This window comes from Drosophila tropicalis, unplaced genomic scaffold (assembly GCF_018151085.1).
Source record: "Drosophila tropicalis isolate 14030-0801.00 unplaced genomic scaffold, ASM1815108v1 contig_1190, whole genome shotgun sequence".
Lineage (NCBI taxonomy): Eukaryota > Metazoa > Arthropoda > Insecta > Diptera > Drosophilidae > Drosophila > Drosophila tropicalis.
In genome coordinates, this window is record NW_027172561.1 from 3,626,835 (window position 1) to 3,650,959 (window position 24,125).

The 24,125-nt window shown below is 36.4% G+C and overlaps 1 protein-coding gene across 1 annotated transcript; it reads left to right on the top strand.

The window, feature by feature from the left end:
* The first annotated feature begins 195 nt into the window (after nucleotides 1–195).
* LOC137579468 (grpE protein homolog, mitochondrial-like) lies at nucleotides 196–21,216 on the top strand. The gene is made up of 2 exons (XM_068293272.1): nucleotides 196–316; nucleotides 20,317–21,216. Exon 2 carries the CDS (start codon nucleotides 20,392–20,394, stop codon nucleotides 21,061–21,063), a length of 672 nt encoding a protein of 223 aa, XP_068149373.1. The 5' UTR covers nucleotides 196–316; nucleotides 20,317–20,391; the 3' UTR covers nucleotides 21,064–21,216.
* Nucleotides 21,217–24,125: the final 2,909 nt, after the last annotated feature.

The following is a 24,125-nucleotide window of genomic DNA, read 5'->3' on the forward strand; positions in this document are numbered from 1 at the left end:
TTTCAGCACAAACAATATCTTTGCAAATTAAATCACTAATTACTATCGATAATTAACTATCGATTAATTTATTTAGATTTAAAGCAATAAGTGAGCAAGGTTATCGAACATCGAAGAAAATATTTTTCATAAAATTATGTAGTAGGCTGCGCCAAGCGTTCTCTCACTCTCTCTCTCTCGTTTGTCACAATACAAAGTTTTGCTTACTACTGAACAGTTAAATTCTCCGAAAATATTTTTATTTTTCTTCGATTATATTCTGAAAAAGGAAAAAGTCCATTCAGTGCTACAAAAGTTCTTCCTGTTGGTATAAGATGTAAGTTTATTCTTTAATTTTGTTTTGGCTATGGTAAAGTATTACGATTTAATTGGAAGAGTATCTTTGTATTAACCTCTTACGTAGATGTTGTAGTAGATACAAAACATATTATTGTCTGGGTCTAAGAACCGAAGAAACAACAAAAACAGCATACACCAAAAAGACCTTCTGACCATGACTTGTGTTTGATTGTGAGTGGCCAAAAAGCTTTTGCTTGTGCTGCGTCTAGAGTAAAAGTCATTTATTTTGTTAAGATTTGTTTTCTGATTTGTCAGACAGATGTTATTGTTGTTGTTTTTGTTGCTGGTAACCCTTTTAATTAAAAATCAGAAAGAAAGAAACCAAAAAAAGAAGCCCTTGCTACTTTTTTCCCCCACACATTCTCGAGGGGGGCTCGTGCTCTTGCCTTGGGCTTATTTGTCTAGCTCTGCCTACCATTTTATTTATTTTTTGTTTAACAATTTTAAGTTTCTTGCTGTTGTTGCTGCTGTTGTATACATATATAGTTTTCCAGTAGAGAAAAAAAAAAAATGAAAAAATAAAGGCGACGAGGGCTTTGGGGCTCTAAGGTGCTTAAAGTGGGCGTTGTAATTGTTACTGTGTCTGCTGTTGGGAATGATGCAGCTGATTTGGTTGTAACATCGTCAAGATCTGGCCAACACACACAGGAGGGAGAGAAAGATATATTTATATACATACGTATGTATATGGCTCGTGCCAACTGTCGTCTCTTGTTACCTGTACATAAATTGCTCTCGGCCGTCTGGTTGGCTTTTTGTCTGTTGTCTGTAATTTATCAAAGTATCTCAATCTTAGACTTAAACTTTCAAAAGTCTGAAAGTCTTCACAAAACTAAAAAAGAAAAAATCGAAATAGTCTTGTCATTTTGGAAAATTTATGAAATTATCTATTTGGTCTTCGATCACCATCATCGTCGTCGTCGTCGTCGACGTCGTCGTTTACCTCAAGTGCTACTGGAAATTTGTTTGTTTGCACTTAAACTGATTTTTTATGGGCCCGCATCGCTAATGAATGCACTGCGCCCACGATACGACCATTGCACCTTCATCGTCTTATCCGCTCCCACTGGTTTATGGGGATTTTTCTATTCTATTGAATTTCATTTTCATGGTGTGCGTGGATAAAGGGGAGCTGGTTTTATTTCATTTTACGAACTGACCTGGTCAGCAGTTTTGCTCTCATTGTTTTTACAGTTCCAGCAGCACGTGCTCCACATTTGCATTGCAGGTGTTGCCTGGTTTTTGTGTTGTGTTGTTTTTTTTTTTTCAATTCTAATACCTTTTGTGGCTTTTTCGTGGTTGTGCCCACGTTCTGAACTTGGCGCCCACGCCAAATAAAATACAAAAACACAAAAAGAAAGAAAAAAAAAACCAAGAAAACAAAAAAGAAGTTGGAGTTGATTATTTTATGTCTTTGTCTTGCTAACTGTGTCAGCAATTAGTTATGGCTTTTATTTATGGTCTCTATTTGCCATTTGCTTGTTAAATTAATTTATTTCCATCAATCGAAGGCAACAGCAACAACGGCCACCACAGAGTGTAGGCAATTAAACAAACTACAAGCCAAAAACGAATTGATAATGCACTCCAAAAGAGAAGGAGTTGAAAGGTAGGGTCGAGCATTCGTTCGTTCGTCAAAATGACCAACCGCCTTCAGGCGTCAACTGCTCAAATTCGTGATACTTGAATTCTATTCGTAATTTCAACATAATGACTGTCCGATGGCTGCTTGATGACTCAATAAAAAGCTAAAAATTATTAAACTAGATTCTAATTTGTTTTTGGCCCATGTTTTAATTGTTCTAAAAATTAAGATCTCCCTTAGAACTTTTTCAAGTGATACAATTTCTCTAATTTCCTTGAATATTGTATAGAATATTCCAAAACATAAAACCCAAAAAAACTTAAACCCTCTCTAGTTTGGTTTATTATGGTTTTCAATTTAGCTATCATATAAAAAACGCTTAATGACGATAAAAAGATTTGATCTTTATTAGATCTAAACATTTTAATTCTTTCTAAATGTTAACTGAAGTTGATAGTGTCAAATTACTATCAATGATCGTTCAAGCATATTAGATTTCTTCGTTGATTATGAAAGACATAAAAAGATTAAAAAAACTTAATAAATATATTTCAAGTGGATCGTTTAACGCAGTTTTGAAAACAGTTTGATAATAAAACAGTTATTTAATTGTAGTTGCATTAAATTTTTAATCTTACTATTGTTATTCTTGTCAGATTTGTTCAACCTTGCTGTTAATTTTTCAAAATTTTTTTTTAATTTCATGTAGTTATAGTTCCCATTCTTTTACTAACTCAATTAACCTCTTTTAAAACATTCTCGAAGATTCTAAACGAAAAACTTTATTTTATTTATTTACTTTAAAAACTTTAGTCCACACTTTGCTCTCAACACTTCAATCAACACTCTATTACAAATCAATCAGGCATGTCGAATAAGTACACATAATCAACCAGTTGCTCAGTTCAACCTGCCTACTTATCAAACAAATGCCCCTCCAACCGCTCTGATCTCTATAATGCTTTCCGGACCACTTTCAACTCTAGCTCAAAGTGTCAATGACACTTACTCAACACTTAGGGACCATTAAAAAGTGCTAATAACTAGCTTTTAAATGCGACACATTATAGCCATCAACAACAACAGCAACTACAACAACAACATTAAGAATAACAATAACTTTTAACAAAGAGATCACGTTAAACATTAGTCATCTCTTTGCCCAGAGTCTACCGAAAACGATCGACTCTCGAACAATAAACTTATCGCGCCTATAAAATCAATCAACTTTTTGTTGCCAGCCTTTTAATAAAAATACAACACACAAGAAAAAAAACAAAAACACAAAATGAAATGAAAAACCAAAAAAAAATAAAAATAAAAATACCAAAACACAGATGAAAAATTATAATAATAATAAAATGTTGCTGCAAAAGGAGTTCAATTTCCGCACATGTGGAGCTGGGCACTTTGGGTGACTCATTCGATTTTGGGACAGCAAGTGGTCAAGAACGAGATCGAAAAAAATGAAAACCAAACCCCAAACGAAACCCATAAATAAGTAAGGCAAAAAATAAATATATATACATATATACATACATACGTACATACGTATGTACATATATGTGGATATGAATTTGTGGTTTAAGCTATGGAGAGCTTATTTGCCCATTTTGCTGTTTATACAATAAATCTACCTGAGATCCTAATAATAAAATGGAAGACCAAACAAAAAACCACTGTCTGGCGATCTATAACCACCTACCCATACCCATACCCATTTTTTTGTATCCAACTACCTGCAGCCAGTCTATCTGCTGACTCTGGTGACTCATCTTCGCTAAGGTGGTGATGGCTGTGGCGGTAGTTGGGGTAGGTGGGGCCAAAGTCAACAGCAAATCTTCAGATCCGACAATTTGAAGCTTGATATGATTAGCAAGTAAGAGCGACCCAAACCAGCGACAACCTCCGATCCGATCGTCCATGCCACATTCAGGTATAACTTGTAGACAAAACCAAGAGAAAAATACAAATCGCAGTAACAATCCTGAGCCCTTTTTTTGCGTACTCCCTCTAACCCCACCTCGCCCTTTTTGTTTGCTACCCATTGAATCAAATAAGGTATACTTCATACTGGTTAAGTTAAGTTAATATATTTGCCAATGTCGACATACATACAGAAATTGATATTGGGATACATTTTTTAAATTAAATAAAACATTTTAGAACATAAAGTTCTCTAGAAAATGTTACAGGTAAAACAAGAACTTTCCTTAATGCAGTTTCTCGGAATCATAAGCAAAGACTAAATTAATGTTAAAATAACATGTTACTTCATTAGAAATCATTTGGTTATTCAAAGAATCTATTAGATAAATAAATATAGAAACATTTTCTGATTGCCGATATCAATATGACCAAGCACATAAATCAAAAAGATCAAATAAAAAGTTAGTAATGTTAAGCAAAGTGGACAGTCTAAATTGTGTATAGGGTACAAGCATTTCGACTAATTGACTGAGACATTATAGCCATTCTGCCAATGGCTTTGAACGGCAACAACTCCAGGTTCATTTCACACATTTTCAAGACCATGACTCACCATCATCATCATCATCTCATCCGCTTGACTTTGACTCTTTTTGTTGTTGTTGTTGGTGCTGCTGCTGCTGCAAAAAAAAGGCAACCCAATTTTCTTGTAGGTAGCCTTACTCTTTGAGCCGCTTCTTCTACTGACTATCGGGGTCGGGTCTGGGGTCTGGCCTCTAGTTTAATGCGAAACTTATGTTTCTGTTGCATTCAGTTTCGGTTTGTTTTTTTTTTTTATTATTTCTTTTGCTTATATTGGGAGATTACGAGCGATCAACATTTAGCTTGTTGTCTTTTTAGTCAGAAATCGACAAATTATGAGCTCGCATTGCTTTGTGGTTAAGGTTCTTTAACAATATTATGGGCCATTTTTATGGCATTATCATTTCGTTTCTGAATTTCTTAATTAAATTGGTCTGAAAGGACGGAAGTAAGAACTAAACCAACTAGAGATACATACTACTCGTAAATGTGATCAATTTATAGGTGTTGTAGCATCAATTTGCTTACTTTAAAGTGTTCCTCGTCAACCCAACTATGCCTTTTTGCCTAGATGGCACTTATGTCCACATACATACATACATACATATTGTAAATACTCCTATCTTTTGGAAGATATTTTTAGCATTTATTGCTTCGATGTGTTGATAGATTCATCTGTGCGTGGTGAGGAAGCATCCCTGTGGCAATTTTTAACATTTTGCCGGCTGTCAAATTAAATGTTTTTTCTGCCATTAGATATTCTGCATTCTCCCTGTATTTTCATTTTTTCCTCTCTCTATTTTTAGAGATTTTTTCCAGTTCGTTTGTGCGGTGCCTTACCGCCAGTTTTGAGCTCTCGTTTAGAGAAATTTTATGCAAAAATTTCAAAATATATTGCAATAAATTTTTCAATGAATTGGAGGTGTGAAATGTTTGTTTGATGCCTGTTGTTAAATCTACAACAAAATAAAAGAATAACAAAACAAAAAAAAAAAAAAATACACAGCACTACATTTATGTGTGTATATGCACGAATTTGGGATACCCATTTTTGATTAGGAAAACAAGTTGAGAAGGGACAATTTTCAGATACATTTCACAGATACATTTGTAGAAATTTGTTTGATTTAGACAATTCAAAAATCACTTTATAATATAATTATAAGTGTATGAATCTGAATGCTTAGTTCGTGTATATTTTTGGTTCTTTCATTTACAAAACACAATGATAAATAAACTTCATTCAACCCTTTATAGTCTAAAGAAAAGTGTATTATAAAAAATAAACGCCTATCATAAGATTGGGATTAGGCAGATCGTATTATTATGCTTACAGGGTATCTAAATGTTAAACAAAGCAAACAAAATATGCAAAATCAAAAGAGAGCCACCAAACGGCGCCAAATCCCCATAAAAAGTGGGCGTTGTTGACCAAACAAAATACGGTTGGGAGGGGGGTAAAGGGGATTATCGTTCAGAGGCGGAGCCAGTTAGACAAAATATATTGCCAAACACTTTTAGACCACGACAAAAAGCCTGATGTGTGTGTGTGTGTTTGTTTTGGTTTTTGATTAAAATTGTTAAAGCAACAAATTGTGCGCAGATAAGACTTTGCCCAATATATTTAATTGATATGAGAATTGCAATTTTAAAACACACAAAATCCTAAAAATGTTAAACTCTCTGGCATATTCTACGAGTCTTGAATACTCTAAAGAAATTTGCCAAATGGATTTAAAAAACTTCGAAAAAGATTTATATTATCTGATTATATTTTTTCCAAGTCTGATATATTTTATCTGTACTATTTTATATCTCTTGTTAAAAATTACATTTCACAAATTTAAGCTCGTAAAAATTTCTTTAGACACAAAAGTGGGGCACATTTTGATTATCTGCTACTATTTGAGACAAATCTTAAATTAGATTTAATTATGGAAGCCCCCCCTTCCCCCTAATCAGGCAAAATATAACCTTCAATCAAATACATACCACATCATACATAATTCAAAGCAATATCTATGAAAAAACAATCTTTAAATTATATATGAAAATTCAGACCACGCTATAAGAGACTTCTTAGACTGCTTGCCTGTTGGTGCTATTGGCATGGCATACGAAAGACGAATGAGGAGGAGGCGGAGGAGGAGGTCGCAAGGGTGTGGGGGCAGGGTATTTGTTAATATTTAATTTGTCGCGACTGTTGCGAGTGGCAAACTGAAATCGAAACCCGTGCCAAGGATGTCAACTTCTTTGTCAATTTGTTTTTGGTTTCTTTTGGTTTACAGTTTTTGCTTTATTTTTTTTGTTTTTGGCTACATAAGTGTAAACAAGTTGACCAATTGCCTGTGAGTACCCCCCACTGTCGCACTGTTGCTTTGTCCTCCCTCGCTTACCGATTGCCACCGCACTGACATGCTCCTTCACTTCATTCATCCCCGATTCAATTTTGAACAGCAACAAATGTTCAACAATAATTTCAATCAATTACAGCAAATCAAAGTGGAGAGCCACGGCAATTAGATTTTGTTGTTGTTGCTTGTGTTATTGTGCGGCACATAAAAATCGCATCAATTGTTCAATTGATTTTATTAGTTGCTTGCAATTGCATTGATTTAACTAGCTCAGCTTTAACCAGCTAGATTTTTCAGCCAAAAAAGGCAATTGCAACTCAGTTTAGCCCTATAAAAATGCTAAATTACTTAATGTTTTTTTTTATTCTACATATTTCTCTGGCCCCAGACCCAAAACACTTGTCATAACTTTGCTAACACATTTATAAATAGAGAATTTGTGTATGAATGATTTGGTATAAGTTTTAAACTTTTCCGCATTCACAGAGAGAGAAGAAACAGTCCCAAACATTAATAACCCTAACTCTTCACCCATTTCTTTTGCTCCCCTGATAAATTCTTTAAAGAGAATCATTCTCTGCTTATGCTGAATGTGGCCAATCACCGCACGTTTTGGGCAAACTGCCAATTGGCCAACAACACTTTTGGATTTATAAATAACAGGAAAAAAAAAACAAAAAAAGAACTCTGTGTGGCAAATTAAACGGCTCTTTAATTCATTTGGCAGTTTGATGGTTCAACGCCCAAAAAAACAAAGCAGAAACCAAAAACCGAAATCAAAGTTGTTTTCAATTAAAAAACACTAATGAAAAATTAATGCGACACTTTCTTAAACGAGAAAATTATTACGCAAAAATTCAGCTGATCGGTTGAGGGTGATAAAGCAATGTTTGACATACTTTTGATTCTATACCCTCTTTTTTCTCTCTGTCTCTGTCTCACTCAGCACGCCCACATAATTGACCCATTAAGCAAAAAAGTTTATTGGGGGGAAGGAGTTTTTGAGAATTTTTGTTTTTTGCTTCTTTTTACCACTTTTGGTTTTTTTTTGTTTCTTTAATTGTTTATGAAACATTTTTATGGGGTTTCGCTTACAAAATAATTTGTATACATTTTGACACATGCCTCAAATTGCGGCAACAATGGCCTTGCCTGTGCCTCGTAAATCAGACTCAAAGTTCGTTTAGCAAATGACAGAGAGAGAGAGAGAAAGAGGAAGAGAGAGGGTGAGAGATTTCTTTATGTGGGTGTTTGAAAGTATATTCCCCATCCTTTTGTCTTTTGAGTGATGTATGGTGACATTGTTGATGCGCCCTGGCTTCGATTTTTTCTTCTTTTTATTTTTCCTCTCTTTTCCGCTTCTTTCTCCGTCTGTTTTAGTCTGTGTGTGTTTCTTGGTTATCTTCCTTGTACTTGGCTCAAGGGTTGTCCATGTCCACTTTGTTCAATAATTCACAATGTGTCATCGAAAGTAGGCGCCCCGGGACAGCTGTTCACAATTCTGAGCAGTGAAAGTGGGTCATACGCTGTGTGTGTGTGTGTGCCTCTCTGTCTTTTTGTACTTTATTGCCTTATTGGGGTAGGTGGTTTTCTGGCTGGCTGACTGACTGACTGCCTGGATGGTGGCTGTTTCCAGGCCCCACAAATGGCATTACAAATGGATCACGGACCTTGCCTTTGTCAGCATGTGAACAAAGTGTTTGTAGGAGGTGGTTGACGTAACCACAGACTCAGCCCTCTTATTCTCTATTCTTTTCAAAAACATCAACAACTTGTTTAATTACTTTTTTACATATATATGTACGTGTATATAGATGCTATTCTTGATCAGCATTGTCTCGGTATGTGCATTAATGTACTTCCTAGTTTCGGTCTTTTTCTTACTCAATGGATTTATTTGCCATTTATATGAAAACCCTATGGAAAGGCTAATTAAGTAGCATATTTACGTTTTCCAAAAAATGTATATACGCGTAATCGACAAATGGATTGGATTATTCATTTTAACAAATCAAAAAAAAATTCTTTAACAGTCGCTCAACTGATAGTGGAAAAAGAGACACTATCAAAGCTAATTTGATTTTCTATCTGGTCTTTTAAATCGAACTGCATCATTAGGTTATAAAGCTAACACTAGAGATGGATACGGTATTAAGTACAATTTTGAGACCAGGTCCGTCGCGGAAATATACATACATACATCTGTACATATTTACATCAGAAAATATGTATAGCAATCCAATTCACTTGATAGCATTCTTTCAAAATAAAGTTATTATTAACTAACACGATCTTCTTTAAAAACAATGAATTAATTAAAAGACATAAAGACTGACGCGAAATAAAATGGTTCTTACCATCTATCACACTGTCTCTATTCGATTCCGATTTAGGTTAAAACTTTGCAGTGTTCACTTCAAAACGTTGATAAACTCATTCAAAAGCTAAAGATGAAGATACATTAAATAACAAGATTTTAATTAAATTTAAGACTACGAAACTCCTAAAAGCGACAACTCACAATTTCATTGATCGGTCAGTGTCAACTTCTTGGGAATGCGCATTAGAGATACAGTTAACAATTTGTTTTTGAAAACTTATGTTCCTTACTACCGATTCGTACATTAAATTTTAAATGAATCCGATGAAGATGTATTGAATTTTATTAAAATAATTACAAAACAATTAAGACTTGTATAAAATATTACAGTAATTCAGATTAATTTTTTTAATATTCTCAGAATAAATGTAATTAGCGAACTACTTTCACTCTTTCATGCCGTTTCAAATGAACAAACGGATCGCTAGTGTTGATCATTGAAAATGAAGACTTGTGAGAAGATACTTTAAAATACGAATGCTTGAACATTTGTTCATATCTCTAGCATTCCCTTCCCCTCGAATTAAGCTTCCGCACTCTTTTTAGATGTATCGATACGTATGTAAATTCAAAAATTCGCACTTCACTTTGAACTTTAGCGATCGGTTAACATCTCGCATCTCTTTCTTGAAGCACTCAGCACCAACACTACTCATATGTTTGCCCACTCATCATCGGTTTGTGCTGGGCACAGCTCAGCTCAGCAAAGGCACAGGGGCCACGACGAGTGACTTCCTCAAGCACCAATACGTTATCGCCACTCAAGATCTTTTGGCGGTTTGGTGGTAGTGGCACTGGAACAGGGACTCGGGACCTGGGACCCGGGACTGAGGACTGGGGACTGGTAAGGTCTGTCTATCAGCAATACTCATACTCTCAGAAATAAGACACGACTTTTCGATTGTTTTACGATTCGCAACTGTATTTGCTCTTTTTGCTTACTTGCGGTCGGGTTTGCTGTCGGTCTGTCTGTCTGCCTCTCTGTCAATAATGTGTAAGGATAATTTTAATTTCTTCTTTTTTTTTTCGTCTGTAGTCATAAAGCCAGTCAACAGAATGGACAGGCAAGAGTTTTATCGCTGCAATCGGCGCCCCGTCTTCGTTTTGCGTATGAGGCAATTTATTAATTATGCATAAATGGCAAAAGAAGAAAACGAACAACCTCAAGTCGGGAAAGTTCAAAAAGTAATCAACGACAGCATTGTGAGTGCCGTCGACAACAGTCAACAGTGCTCCACAGTTCTGTGCGCGCTCCTTCAGTGTGTTCTTCAGTATATTCTCAGTTCTCAGTTATATAAACAGAATGAATTTTATAGCCAGTTCCAAAGTTGGCTGCTTAAGCTGACAAATAAAATGCGACTTATAAGGCGTTAAATTGATTTACCTAAAATGGCAAAATGCATCTTTTGTCATATCAATTTTTCGTTTTGTCTTTGTCTCTCTCTCTCTCTCTCTCTTTCTCGTGTTTTATGTTTCATTTTTTGTTTACCCTTTAACCATTATGGTCAAAGGGTAGACACTACATGTTCTTTGAGTTTTTTCTTTCATAAGTTAATGATTATTTTTTAATTTTACTAAAGACATAATTGAGCAAACAATTTAAAAATTTACCATATATTTCAGCAATCAAAATAAGAAGATTCTCAGACACTAAATATTAGAACCCAACTAAAGGAGTTTTAGGATATCAAATAGTCGTTGCTTTTGTTCTTCTTTTAATTTGCAAGTATGAATAGTCCAAGGGATGATAATGATGATGATGATGATCCAAGAGGGGATCTCATAAATTTCATAGGTCCACTATTTCTGTCGGTGTCCGTCTATCTGTCTGCTTGTCCTGCTTACTACCTGCCAGCCCAAAAATGGGAACAGAATCTCAATCTCTCAAATGGGTAATGGTACCATGTGTTTTCAAGTGGCCCTAGACACCCTAACACCATTTTTCTTTTCTTTTTCTTTTTTCTACCCATTTTTTTATGATTCTTTTGCTGGTAAAGTTTTAAATTTCTTGGAAATAAAAGCCTGGCCATTAGTTTTCGTCCTGCGTTTGTTTGGCTGCCCCTTTTACAGTGTGTGTATGTGTGTGTTGTTGTTGGTGGCAGTGGTAGCGGTGGTGGCAGGTACCAGGGCAAAATTTTGCAGCTACCTAAGAGCCTTCCTAGGAGGAGAATCAGAAAAGAGAGAGAAATCTTAGGAACGTTACGCTTGCCTGAATTGTGTTTTTTTTTTTTTTCTCAATACTACTCTAACTTATGGCGGGGGTATTTTGATTATATCATGACTACAGTTCAATGGAGTCAGCTATTTAGTGATTATTAGGGTATACATGACTTCGCCCTTTCTCTGAGCAACGTTTCAGTCTTATCTCTGTTATGCCCCACCGTCACAGAGACCATTTCGTCGCGACGTTTGCTCTGGCCCTTAGTTCGTCAGTCAGTCAGTTAGTCCGTCCATCCATCTATCCATCCGTTTCATTTCGTTTGGTTTTTTGTTTTGTTTCGGGCTTCACTTGTCCCTCATACGCCTCGTTCTTGTTGTTGTATTTTGTTGCGATACGAAACCGTGCAGGTGTCCAATATTTTCTTTTATACCGCGTCATACAAAAACTAGTTCTAGATTTACAGCCGCCGCCACCACCACCTCCTCTTCTGCCGCCGCCGCCACCGCCTTCTTCTCTGACGGTACCAGCCCCATTGGTTTATTTCGCCCATATTTTCATTTCGATTGCGTATAACAAGTTTAGCTGCCTCTTAACCCCCCTCTCTCTCTCTCTCTCGCTCTCTCCCTCTTTCGTTCCCCTTCCTAGTCTTTCTCTGTCTCTATGTCTAACTCTTCTCACCTTCTTCTTCTACTACACTTCTTGTCTCCCCATCTGTTGGTTCGTATGCAACGTTTTTTTTTAGGGGCCTTCCCCCATCTCCTTCTGCTCCCAGTGAGCCGCACCTAACTAATGCCTTGTTCTTTTGTGATTTTGATTAATATTTTATACATGTTTGTAAGAGGCCTCATGCGGCTGCTACCCATGTCCCCTGTTCGTAACTAATTACCCAAAGTTGGCTTCACTTGCCAAAAAAAAAAAAAAAAACAAAACAAAAACCCAACGGTAAAACTTTATTTTATTAAAACTTCAATCGGTTTCATTTTCTTCATGATAAATTTCCACTTGCTGTCAGTGCATTTGCCAAGTCCATCCAATTGAAGCTCAAAAGGATTGATCCAAGGATTAGAAAAATTACAATTTAATTGATTTTTAGTTCCCTCGATAATATTCATTGACTCATTGTACAGTGTTGCTATCAGTAGTAAATGCATGAGCAAAGGTTTTCCATGACGACCACCGCGTGGTAATAACAAACGTCTTGGAAAACCACAATTCGGTGTGGTTATGTTAAATGGAAAATCATATCTATCCGATTCAGCTAGTTTAACATATTAATAGAGTTCCGTTAGAGTAATATGATCATCAATTAGACCAGAAAATTGATTTGAAAATTTGGCGATATTGTAGCCTGTTTTAAGTAACACCACAAATTTGTCCAATTGATAGATGGGCTCCTGGTCACCTCTCGTGAGAGTGGTCAGAAACAAATGCAAAACTATGGACTGGGTTCTATTACTGTTTACACGAAATGCAATGCTAGAGGGTCTTTGTTGTAGACGCCATAGACGAGCTTGCAGACTGAAGGGCCATTGAAAATGTTCATCATAATAAAAATGCTGGACATGCAAAAGATTACTCAAATCGACATCAACTGGTTCCATATAGATTGTCAAGGGAGTTTTGTCAATACTTTGAAAATTTAAATCACCATAAACATTAGATTCTTTATACTTCATCTTAAGAAATTCAGATCTAAAGCTATCATATAGCTTAAGTAGCTTTTCTATATAATGAAAGAAATTTGCTGAACGCAAAGCAGTATGCCATTCGAATATTAGCTGAGTTCTCTCAGCATTTATAGTCAGCAATTGCCTATTATCTAAGGGAAACAGTTCACGCAAGGCCAATAACCAATTATCTTTTAATCTAAGATCAATTCGAGTTGAATTCGCTAATATAAGTATAATGTTGCGACTGCTATATGCACACGATTTTCGAGTTGTTTGAGTAAATTTTTGAACCATTTTCTAGTTTCATCTTGAAAACGTAGCTTTTGCCATGTTAATAAACGGGTGGCTTTTGGTTCTTTAGTTTCCCTTAAATTTCTATACTCCAATTGATGACCATAGAGTTCAAGTTTATATCGTGAGAGTAATTGCTTTAACTGGCAATACCAAAATTTATCGACTTGATGTAAATTTGTTTGAGATACACCCATATTGAAATATCCTCTGTAAGGTATTTAATTCGAGACTAAGCTCTGCTGTTAACATTAAGTCTGAGAAGATGGATATCAGACATGGCCTCAAACCATTTCGCGTCATTCCGGCATGACTTGGGTAAAAGTTCTTTGGGTAAGATTTCGATAATATCACTTAAATTTCTCTTAACCAATTGGCAAAGTTAAAATTAAGACTTCATGACAATAGACTTCAGACAATATTTCATAGATCTTGGGCATTATCAGTGGTCGGTAGTCCTCCAGCTTAAAAAGAGTTAATGTTAGCACATGAAGAAAGAGACTAGCATTAACATGAACTCGTGCCCAGCACGAGTATTGGTGTATTGTAGAAATAATATTAAAGACCCAATGTTTGCTCATAATGCTCGGGATGTTGGCTACTATAAAAGATATTCTTAGGCACCAAACGACCCATAGTGTATAACTCAGAATTTTTTCATCTTTTCATTGTAGAGCTATTTAAATTTAAACGATATTAAAAGTATAGCTAAAAAATATCTGATTTCATCTTACCACATATTCAGTTTTATCCGTTATCAAATGTTGGCCCAATCTTTCGTGCACATGATGTACAATTTCCATTAAGAAACATTGCTTTTCAATAAAATAGACATTGGGCTAAATAGTAGTAGTTTGTTAGTTTTTTTTTTTTTTTTTTGCCTTACTCTCACCTATATTTTTGTTTAATGTTTGTGCCAGCTGTTGGCTTACCAAAATATGTGATAGGAGGCAGCTTAAAATCATTTGACTTGTTTACCATTGATCATTCTGATTCAAACTAAATTTAGCTGCAGCTAATCTAACTTTGAGAAGTCTCCTATTGACCCATACCATATATATATATGTACACATATACATACATATGTACATATATGATCATATGCCTTAAACGGCATCTCACTCTGATTGATAAAGGGCCCTCTTTATGCAGAAGCTCTTAATATTTCATTGATCATATTTATGCAATTTAAATTAAAACTTTTGTTATTTTGTATCTTATGATCTTGTCAACTGTATTTGTTTTGCTTTATGCTCTGTCGAAGTGAGCCATAGTCTATTTGTTTGTCCTTTTATACATTTTATTAGAGTTTTCTTAATAAACAACTTTGCTCCTATCAATTGTATTTAGCTTCTAGTTCTATTAAATATAAATGGAAAGATATTGTTTAGTTTGTGAGCCATTTATCACTTTATCATGTGATTTCAAAAATCTTTTCTCTGTTATGTTAGGTTTACTTTCTATGCAATTCCTATCTGTATTTATTATCATCAATTTTGGGGTATTTTGATTCGTCCTAATGCGGCGTCTTGCTGTTGGTTTTCTTGTTCCTTTTTAATTTTAAATCGTTTCCTAGTCTGTTTTGCAATGAATCTAAATGTGTCAGTTTTCAGTTATTTTTCATATTCATAGTGAACTTTATAGTTTTGTCAAATGAATATAGTTTATCAAGTGTATTCTGAATGTCATAAGCTTTAACAATGGCATAAAATTGATATATTTACATATATTGTCATTAATTTAGTTGGTTTTACTTTCAGTTTAATGCTTTGTCCAAAAGTTCATTCGTAATTATTTCGGTTATTATTGATAGTGCTGATCCCATAGGTATTCCTTTCCATTGTGTGGTATACGTATTTTCTTTTAAAGGGGTCTCTAATTCTTAATGTTGAGTCGACATAGCCATGTCCGTCCGAATTTGCTTGTCTTACTGGATAGAGACAAAAAGTTTGACCATTCGTCGGATTGATACACTATAAAATATGGCTGCTATGGAAGCCCTCTCAGTAAAAATATAGAAAAATCTTATCTAAAGTAGACTTAACAAAAAACGTCACATAATATAGAAAAATTTTAAAAAATTCAAATTTTTGGAAAAGAAACCGTATTCAAGGAAATTTGTTAAAGGAATTAAAGACTTTTCAATGGCCAGGACCACAAGGCGCAGTTAACTTCGTTTGCATTTTTTTTATACTAATTAATAAAATTTTTGTACATAAGTTATGCATTTATTATTGCATTTTTATACTCTGAAGAGCTTTAATGCCGTTTTTTCAACTGCAATTCAGTGTCATACAAAATGACATTACCAAACGATCTCCAGTTACATCAGCAGCAAGTTAGCTTACCTATAAATTTTCTACTTTATGGGTCACTTGTCTCTTGACCTCTTCGTAAAAAGCAAACAACCAACTTCCCCATCAACTGCATTTGCTGCTTTGTTTATTAGTCATCAGCAACAGCAGCAGCAGCAACAGCAACAGTTGCAAAATGTGAAAATGCAAAAGCATTTTCGTTATGATTTTTACTCTTTAAGTGCCTTCCTCCTTTATGATTTCTACTTATGGCACGGATATGTTGTAGCCTCGTAAATGTGAGCACATTAAATGCCAGCTCAGTCAACATCAACATCAACAGAAACAGAAAAAACACAAAAAAGGGCAAATTATAATGCGAAAAATGTTAATTACAGTCACTTTGCCAGTTGTCTCTGGCCATTGTCTGACTCTTTTGTGTAAGGAGTATAAAATAAGTAAAAAATAAAAAAATTGGCGTATTAATGTAAAGCGTCGGCCAGGCGTAACGGATTATAGGGAATACAAGTAGATACATATTAACGTCCAGTTACGAGAGCATTATATTTAAGTCTTTGTTCAGTTTTCAGTCTAAAGTCAGTCAGTCAGTCAGCAAGCCAGCCAGCCAGTTTGTCTTTGTATGACAAATGTTTTGTTGCCTGTATAAACTTAATGAGATGGAACCGAAACAATGATAGGACAGAACACTCATTATTGATTCATGCTTAAGGCTTGTTAGCCCACCACCCAGGTCTATAAGCCTTTTTAATTCATTTCTTTTTTTTATAACCTTTTAAACAAAATTTTTTTGCCCAAAGTGTCAACTAAACGTGACAAAACTCTAGATAAATGTTGTCTAATCATTGTGCCCTCTCTTCTATGCAAAATGCATGCAACATGAATATAAAGCAGATGTTGCTACTGTCTGCTGCTGCTGCTGTTGCTGATGATGATGACAAGAGACAAACGCTCAATGATCGTACACTGATTGCGAAACCCTTCAGAACACACAAAAAACCAAGAGAGAAAAGGAACAAAAGCGCACGTGCAAAGGGCCCAGGCCAAATGATTTTGCATTATTTCAAAAAAAAAAAAAAAAAAACACTGAACACTGAAGTTAAGCTAAGATAGAGAAAATGGGAGCGTGAGGAGGTAGAATCAGGACCCTTTTTGTTGTTTCATTTCGTTATGCTGTCTTCGATCATGAGTACTTTACATAATATTAAAGTTCTGGACGACCTTACTTATGTCTCTCTATATCTATAGTTTTCGCAATCATCAAAAACGCATAAATCGTTGAAGAATCAACAACAACAACAACAAATAAAAATCCCCTTAAGGCGTAATAGTTTTTTTTGTTGTTGCTGGGCTTACCTCTCTTGCCCAGAGGCTTATAAAATGCAAATTACATTTCAATAGGAGACCCCTTTATCTTTTTTTTCCCCCTTCTTCTCTTCTTCTAGTGACTCTGAACGTTGATCGGCGACTTTTCTTGCTTATACCTTGTTTTCTTCTTTTCTACCGCCAACGTTTTTGATTGCCCCCTTTTTAGCGCATTAGAATTGTGTTTAAAAAGTCATTATCAGGCCCCTTGGCGAGTGCAACAACAGCAGCAGCAACAGCAATAATAACAACAACACCAGTAAGAAAAACCAGCGCATCAATCATTGTGTGTGCCTTTTGTCAACGCAAAGCGATTGGGTCACAAAAAAAAAAAAAAAAAATTATAAAAATAAAAAGTGTTCGGATACTGGAAGGGGTGACTATGACAACGACAACGACGACGGCAAAGAAGGCATCATCATAATATTAACTACGTGAATTGTGAAAAGAAATGTCACTGAGGCAATGAATTTTCCAATAAAAATTTACTTAAATAGGCGGATTAAAACCCTAAAAAGAGAGCAAGACGAAAAACCCCTTCAGAAGGTAGGTGCAGATGGGTAGAAAGACAATAGCAAAAAATCTGAAAAGTCAAGGATTTTATAAGTACATAAGAAACTTAAGGGTATGGCTAGGAAATTTATTTACCTACATATGTATGTACATACATACATAATTAAGCTCTGATTTTTAAAGCCAAAATAAGCAAAAACTTAAAGATTACTCAAAAATTAAAATAAAGCTCTATGAACTATTTCAAGGAAATTTGTGTAATTGAACAATTTCTGTACATTGCACAACTTGGACATTGCCTTGATATCACGAGATGCTGATCAAATGACCTTTTACATGGCTAAATGACATAAGTAGATATGTAGTAAGGGGCTGTTAAAGTACTACCGGAGATTATTTGGAGGGTGGGGATGACCTGCCGCCCAGTAACAAACAGTATCTTGCCTCGCAAATATTTACTTAAGCTAGTCGAAATTTCAGTGTTAAAAAGTGGAAAAATCGGCTAACTCTAGATTTAGTGGCTTTCAAGTTTAAACACTGTTAAGTTAGACTTAGGTGGTCATATCTACGCCATAATGGACTTAACAGATGCTTACAGAATATACCCCTAAGTACTTTGCAGGCTTAGAGAGGCATGTATTGCAACGACAATTGTGTTAAAAACCAAAAAAAAATTATCGAGTTAAGACCTGAAACAACAGGTCACTGATCATTATGATACATACTTGCCTAATCTAATATAACATTTCCAGTTCATTTATGGAGCAATTCTGTGATTTAGGAAAGAATATCCTTAGAGCCTGTACTAAGATCTCCCTGGAGTAATGGTCGCTGAACGAGACTACTCTCACTTTTTCAAAATTAGCAATATAACTTGCTTTACACGGCCCGGAAGAATAATGCAGTTGACTTACAAATAAAATGTCTAAACCGAAAAGCATTTTAACAGATATATTTGATCATTTGGTTTAATAATTATTAAACTAATTATAATTAGTCATAAGATCTTGAACGATATGTTGGTATGTGTATATGGAGAATTTCAATTTGCTTTCTCACATTTTGTGCACTCACCCAAGTATTGGCCTTATCTTTGGCAATGCAAAAAAACAAAAAAAAAAAAAAAGCTTCTTGTTATATTGAAATGGTTAAGGTCTGACGCATACGCCCAACGGCCACTCAGTTGGCTCGAAGGCTGGCAAAAAAAAAAATGTAACCAAATATATGAATCATCGTTTAAGATTGCGCACCATGCCACCAGATCCAGAGCCCCTTTAATCATGGATGTAGTCTTGAACATACCTAGGGGAAACAAGCGAGAAGAGCATAGAAAAGCATTAAACATTACAAGTGCAAAATATATAAATTGTAAAAGGATCTTAATAAACTTAGTTTAGGAGAAATTCTACCCTTTAACTACGCCCATGGGTTACAGTCCCAGACCGCTGGCCGTCAGTTTCTGGTGTTCGGTAGTAGTCGATTTAATAAGGCATGCGACATACAAAAATTGGGTCAAGTGAGATAAATGCATAAACACCAAATAAATATGTATATATGTACCTATGTATATATGTGCATATACAAATAACCAAAAAGTCAGAAGAAGGAAAAGCACAGTCTTAACAAAAGAAAGAAAATTTGTACAGAGGAGAGGGAACAATGGCTGCGCTTTCATGCGAACTGTCAACTTGTCATGACAATTAAGCAAACCAAACCAAACCAAACCGAACCAACTGAAACGTACTCAACTGATGGGGGCCTGATAACTATCTATCGTTTCACCCACGCACGCGAGTCGTCTTAAGCGTTAAACAAATTAAATTCTGTGTTTTTTTTTTTTTTTTTTGGAATTATTATTGAAATATGATCCGATCCAACAGGCAGACACTGAGATGGGTAAGGGGCAGGTTCATATCGACCCAATTCCGTTTTGCCTTTGCACTTGCCCCGACCCCCATACATGGACAGTTTGGTAAACAGAATTGAAGTTAAAATACATTCTTCTTTTTTCCTTTGATTCTCATTTTTTTTTTTTTTTTTTGTTGCTTGTGACTTTTGATTGTCAGCATAATATTTACCTTTGGGTCGACTCGGTCACCTAAAGCCAAGTTTCTTCTTGTTTCTTTCTTTCCCAGCTACAAATGCATGTATGTACTTACATATACATATGCTATATAGTATGTTTGTATATTTGTTAACCATTTAGTTTATTATGCTGCGTACGCCGTGGCTCTGCTTTATTTGATTGCCCTTATTGGGGCTCAAGTTTTGCCGTCTTCAAGTCATTTTCAATTCAACTTATGATTATTATATTGTTGGGAAAGTCAAATAACGGTCATAGATACATTTACATCCACATCCATATATCCCCACATACTACACACAAACACACACACACACACACTATGCATAATATCATTTTGATGAGTTTTCAATCAGAGGTTCTTGCGTGTGTACGTATGTATAAGTTTATTGATCTTTCCAATTGTAGGTGTTGGGAAAATTGATATTAACAGTCAAGCTATGGGGCTATTCTACATAAATTTGTTTAACTAATGAAAACTTCAGATCATAAATATTGTATTCGTATGATGGGAATTTCGGTTATTTCAAATGAAAATAAAGCAGTACAAATAAACATATAAATGCAATCAAAAATTTCTATTAGTTATCTAAGCGTGTAGAATATAATTTGTAAATGTGTTTGACACTTTTGAGTGTAACGTTGTTTATTAGTTTTTTGATCAACATACCTTAGAAAGAACTGTCAACTATAATAATCACAAGCCCTAAAGCAATACTAATTCACAAATTATCAAAACTCATTCTTTTTAGTGTTCTCTGGAAAACAAAACGAAAATTCAATAACATTTGTTGTTTTTTGGCCAAAACTTGAATATTATTATTGCCATGGGAACTAAAACAGCTGTGACCGTAAGAATTTTTGGTCGTCATCTATACCAACTAAAGAACCTGGCCGACGCACAGCAGCTGATCCCCCAAATTGGGCGTATTGCTGCCAAGCCAAGGCTCTACACCACAGAGAGCAATCCTGAGCAGACGGCTACGACGATGGAGAAACCGGCACCCCCATCGTCCGCTGAAATTGATCGCCTGATGAAAGAATTGGCCGAGGCTAAGGAACAAAATAGCGAGCTTCTAGATAAATACAAAAGATCCCTGGCCGAGAGCGAGAATATACGGGCCCGTCTAAACAAACAGATTACGGATGCAAAAAACTTTGGAATACAAAATTTCTGCAGGGATTTACTTGACGTGGCCGATAACCTCGGTCATGCAACACAGGCAGTGCCGAAGGACAAGCTGGCCTATAATGCTGACCTCAAAAATCTTTTCGAAGGACTTGTGATGACCAAAGCATCTCTGATGCAGGTTTTCAAGCGTCATGGCTTGGAACCATTTAATCCCATAAATGAAAAATTTAATCCTAATTTTCATGAGGCCCTATTTGAAAAGGAGGATAGCACGGTTGAGGCCAACACTATTGTAGATGTTACCAAATTAGGATACATATTACATACACGATGCATTCGCCCTGCATTGGTTGGTGTGTCCAAGTGATGTCAGGAGGCTAGCCACTAGCATAAAATGTATGTGAAGAATATTGCATCCCCTTGTTTGTTGTAAAACCCATTGTATTTGCCTACTAAGCTTCACTTCGTTAAAATTGTTGTAAAAATAAAACTGTTTGCAATTTTGTCCTTATATTTTAAATTACCCAAATTTTTGTTAATTTTAAAACTTCTAAATTAAATAAAGCCTTTCCCAAAAACACAGAGGAAGCTAAAATAACTTGACTGGATTTAATGGCCACCAAAATTTAGGAATACGCTAATAAAAACGAAAGAATGTTTTTAGTTTGTTCCACGAGAAAAACATCATTTGTTGAAGTTGGAAAGAAATTATAGAATAATAGTAAGATTCCGCTATATTTAAAATTATAGAGATGTATACAAAAACTATGAATACAAATCAAAAAAAAAAAAAAATAAACAAATAACTAAACAAAGGCTATGAATAAAATGAAAATCATATTTGTTATTCGTATTTAAAAGTCAAACCTTCTGTATTCCCAAAAGACTGTTACCTGAAAATGTTCATCTCATTGTCATTTATTTTGTTGTTGGCCTCATTTTCACATTTTTAACCTTTACAAATTGCGCATCGAAAGCGTCAAATCATCAAAAGGATTAAGCTCGAGACTTGTTCCTTATATGAAGGGAAGAAAGTCGTCGGCAGATGAGATTCATTAGCGTTGAAAGAAAAGTTCCCACAACATTTCATTTCTTGGGTTTTTTTTATTTGTTTTTTGTGTTGTGTCACAGAGTGACAAATTTACGTTCTGGTTTGGGTTACCCAAAAAATGCTGCATCATTTCTTTATAGACATTTGATAAATGATCATCATTATAATCATCATCATCATCTTCACTGGCAAATCGAACTGCCGTTTCGGCTAACCCGCCTCTCCCGGCTATGTATTCATCTTTTTGCCCGTTTAATGAGGCAATGCAATCAAGGTGAATTGACAACCTGCTTAGAAGTCCACACGCAACATATAACATACAACAACAACACGTTGCGCTTCAGCGGAAACAAACTACCAATGAATATCCCGCAGATAGCCATAAAAAAGACAGTAACCATTCCAATTCTAACGAAACGATGGGAGGAAAAAGCGTTATGGTTAATGCCGGGGAGGGAGCAGCGGGGTAGGCAGCAAAATGTGTTAATGGCTGCATTCTAATGAGTGGCTTTTAAAGGTGCGGCGCTTGGGCGGACATTTGAATTTTATTCCCGTTAACTATGAATCTGCATAAAACGCGTGCCAAATGCAAAAGTCTCCCCGATGTCTGCCACACACACACAACATGCTAGAGTAAGAGAAACCAAAAATATAGAACCTACACACACATACGCGCACACACACACACGTACTGCCTTATATCAACGTTGGATGTACGGAATGCTTTTAATTCGGCCAGCTGGGACTCCATTATCGCGTCCCTAGAGCGATTAAACATATCTGAGTACATAATTAACCTGATATGCAGCTATTTCCGGGATCGGGTGCTACTCTACGACACAGCAGCTGGTCCACGGAAACACACCATCACAGGTGGAGTACCCCAAGGATCAGTGATCGGGCCAACATTGTGGAATGTTATGTACGACACTGTCCTGCGATTGGACATGCCAACTGACACTCGCATAGTGGGATTCGCGGACGACATCGCCATCGTCACTGTGGCCAAGGATATACAGCAAGCGGAAGAAAACACCAATGCAGCAGTGTTCAGGATTCTGGAATGGATGGAGGCAAACTCACTATCCATAGCCGCACACAAAACCGAGGCCGTGCTCATAAGCAGCAGGAAAAAAGTGGAAACAGCCAGGATCGAAGTCGCCGGATGCTCAATAACATCAAAGCCTGCCATTAAATATCTTGGAGTCATGATGGACCATAGGCTAACATTCAAAGCCCACCTGCAGTATACCGCAGATAAAGCTGCGAAGGCCACGTCAGCTATAACTCGCCTCATGGCTAACGTCGGCGGCCCCAAGCAACGGAGCAGATGGCTCATCTCGACAGTGGTAAGGTCCATCATCCTATATGCCGCCGCCATATGGGCACCAGCGATGTCATCCCCCACCTACAGCCGGGACTGCAGATCGTCGTACCGAACATGCGCGCTCAGGACCATATGCGCGTTTAGGACAGTCTCCGAAGATGCCGCCTTGGTGCTGTCTGATATGGCCCCACTAGACCTCTTGGCTAACGAGGCTAGAAATAGAGATCCGCCGCCAGTTAGAAGAGAGACGACTCTGACTAACTGGCAACGCAGATGGCGTGACTCAAACCATGGGAGCTGGACAAGGCGCCTTCTCCCCGACATTCGGCCATGGCTTAATCGCAAACATGGTCAGACTGACTTCTATCTGACACAGTTACTGACGGGACATGGATGCTTTAAATCCTACTTGCATAGGTTTAAACATGAGACGGATCCCTTTTGCACACACTGTGCGGGGAATATAGAAGACGCAGAACACGTCCTGTTTGTCTGTCCTAGATATTCTGCTGAACGGGAAGAGCTAAGCCTAGGCATTGGGAGGCCATTTATAGTCAACGACTTTATGGATATCCTACTTAGCTCGCAAAACAATTGGCTAGCTGTTAGCCACATGGCAGCAGTCATCATGCAATCCTTGCGTCGCGCTGAACGCCAGCGTAACCAAAACTTCAGTTCTAGGTAAACTCTAGACGAGGCATACGTGCCATCTCCCCCTCGTGAAGTAGTACTTCAGCGTTGGTTCCGCGAGAGGGATACGGAGCATAGGGTAGGTTTTAGTGCGGTGCGGTGACCACTAACCAAGGTCGATACCAAGTCCCACACCTCGGCTTTCAATGCTTTCCCCCTATTTATAAAAAAAAAAAAAAAAACACACACACGTCATTCACCCCCTTCACTAGAATTTCACTGGATGGCAGAAATTCTTACCGATTTATAAATACAATTTGCCGCACAACTGTCAAAGTTGACAATTTATTTTTAATCAACAATGCGCGAATTGCTCACGAGCCTACACAATGCCAATTCCAGCCACAGACATTGGGCCTGA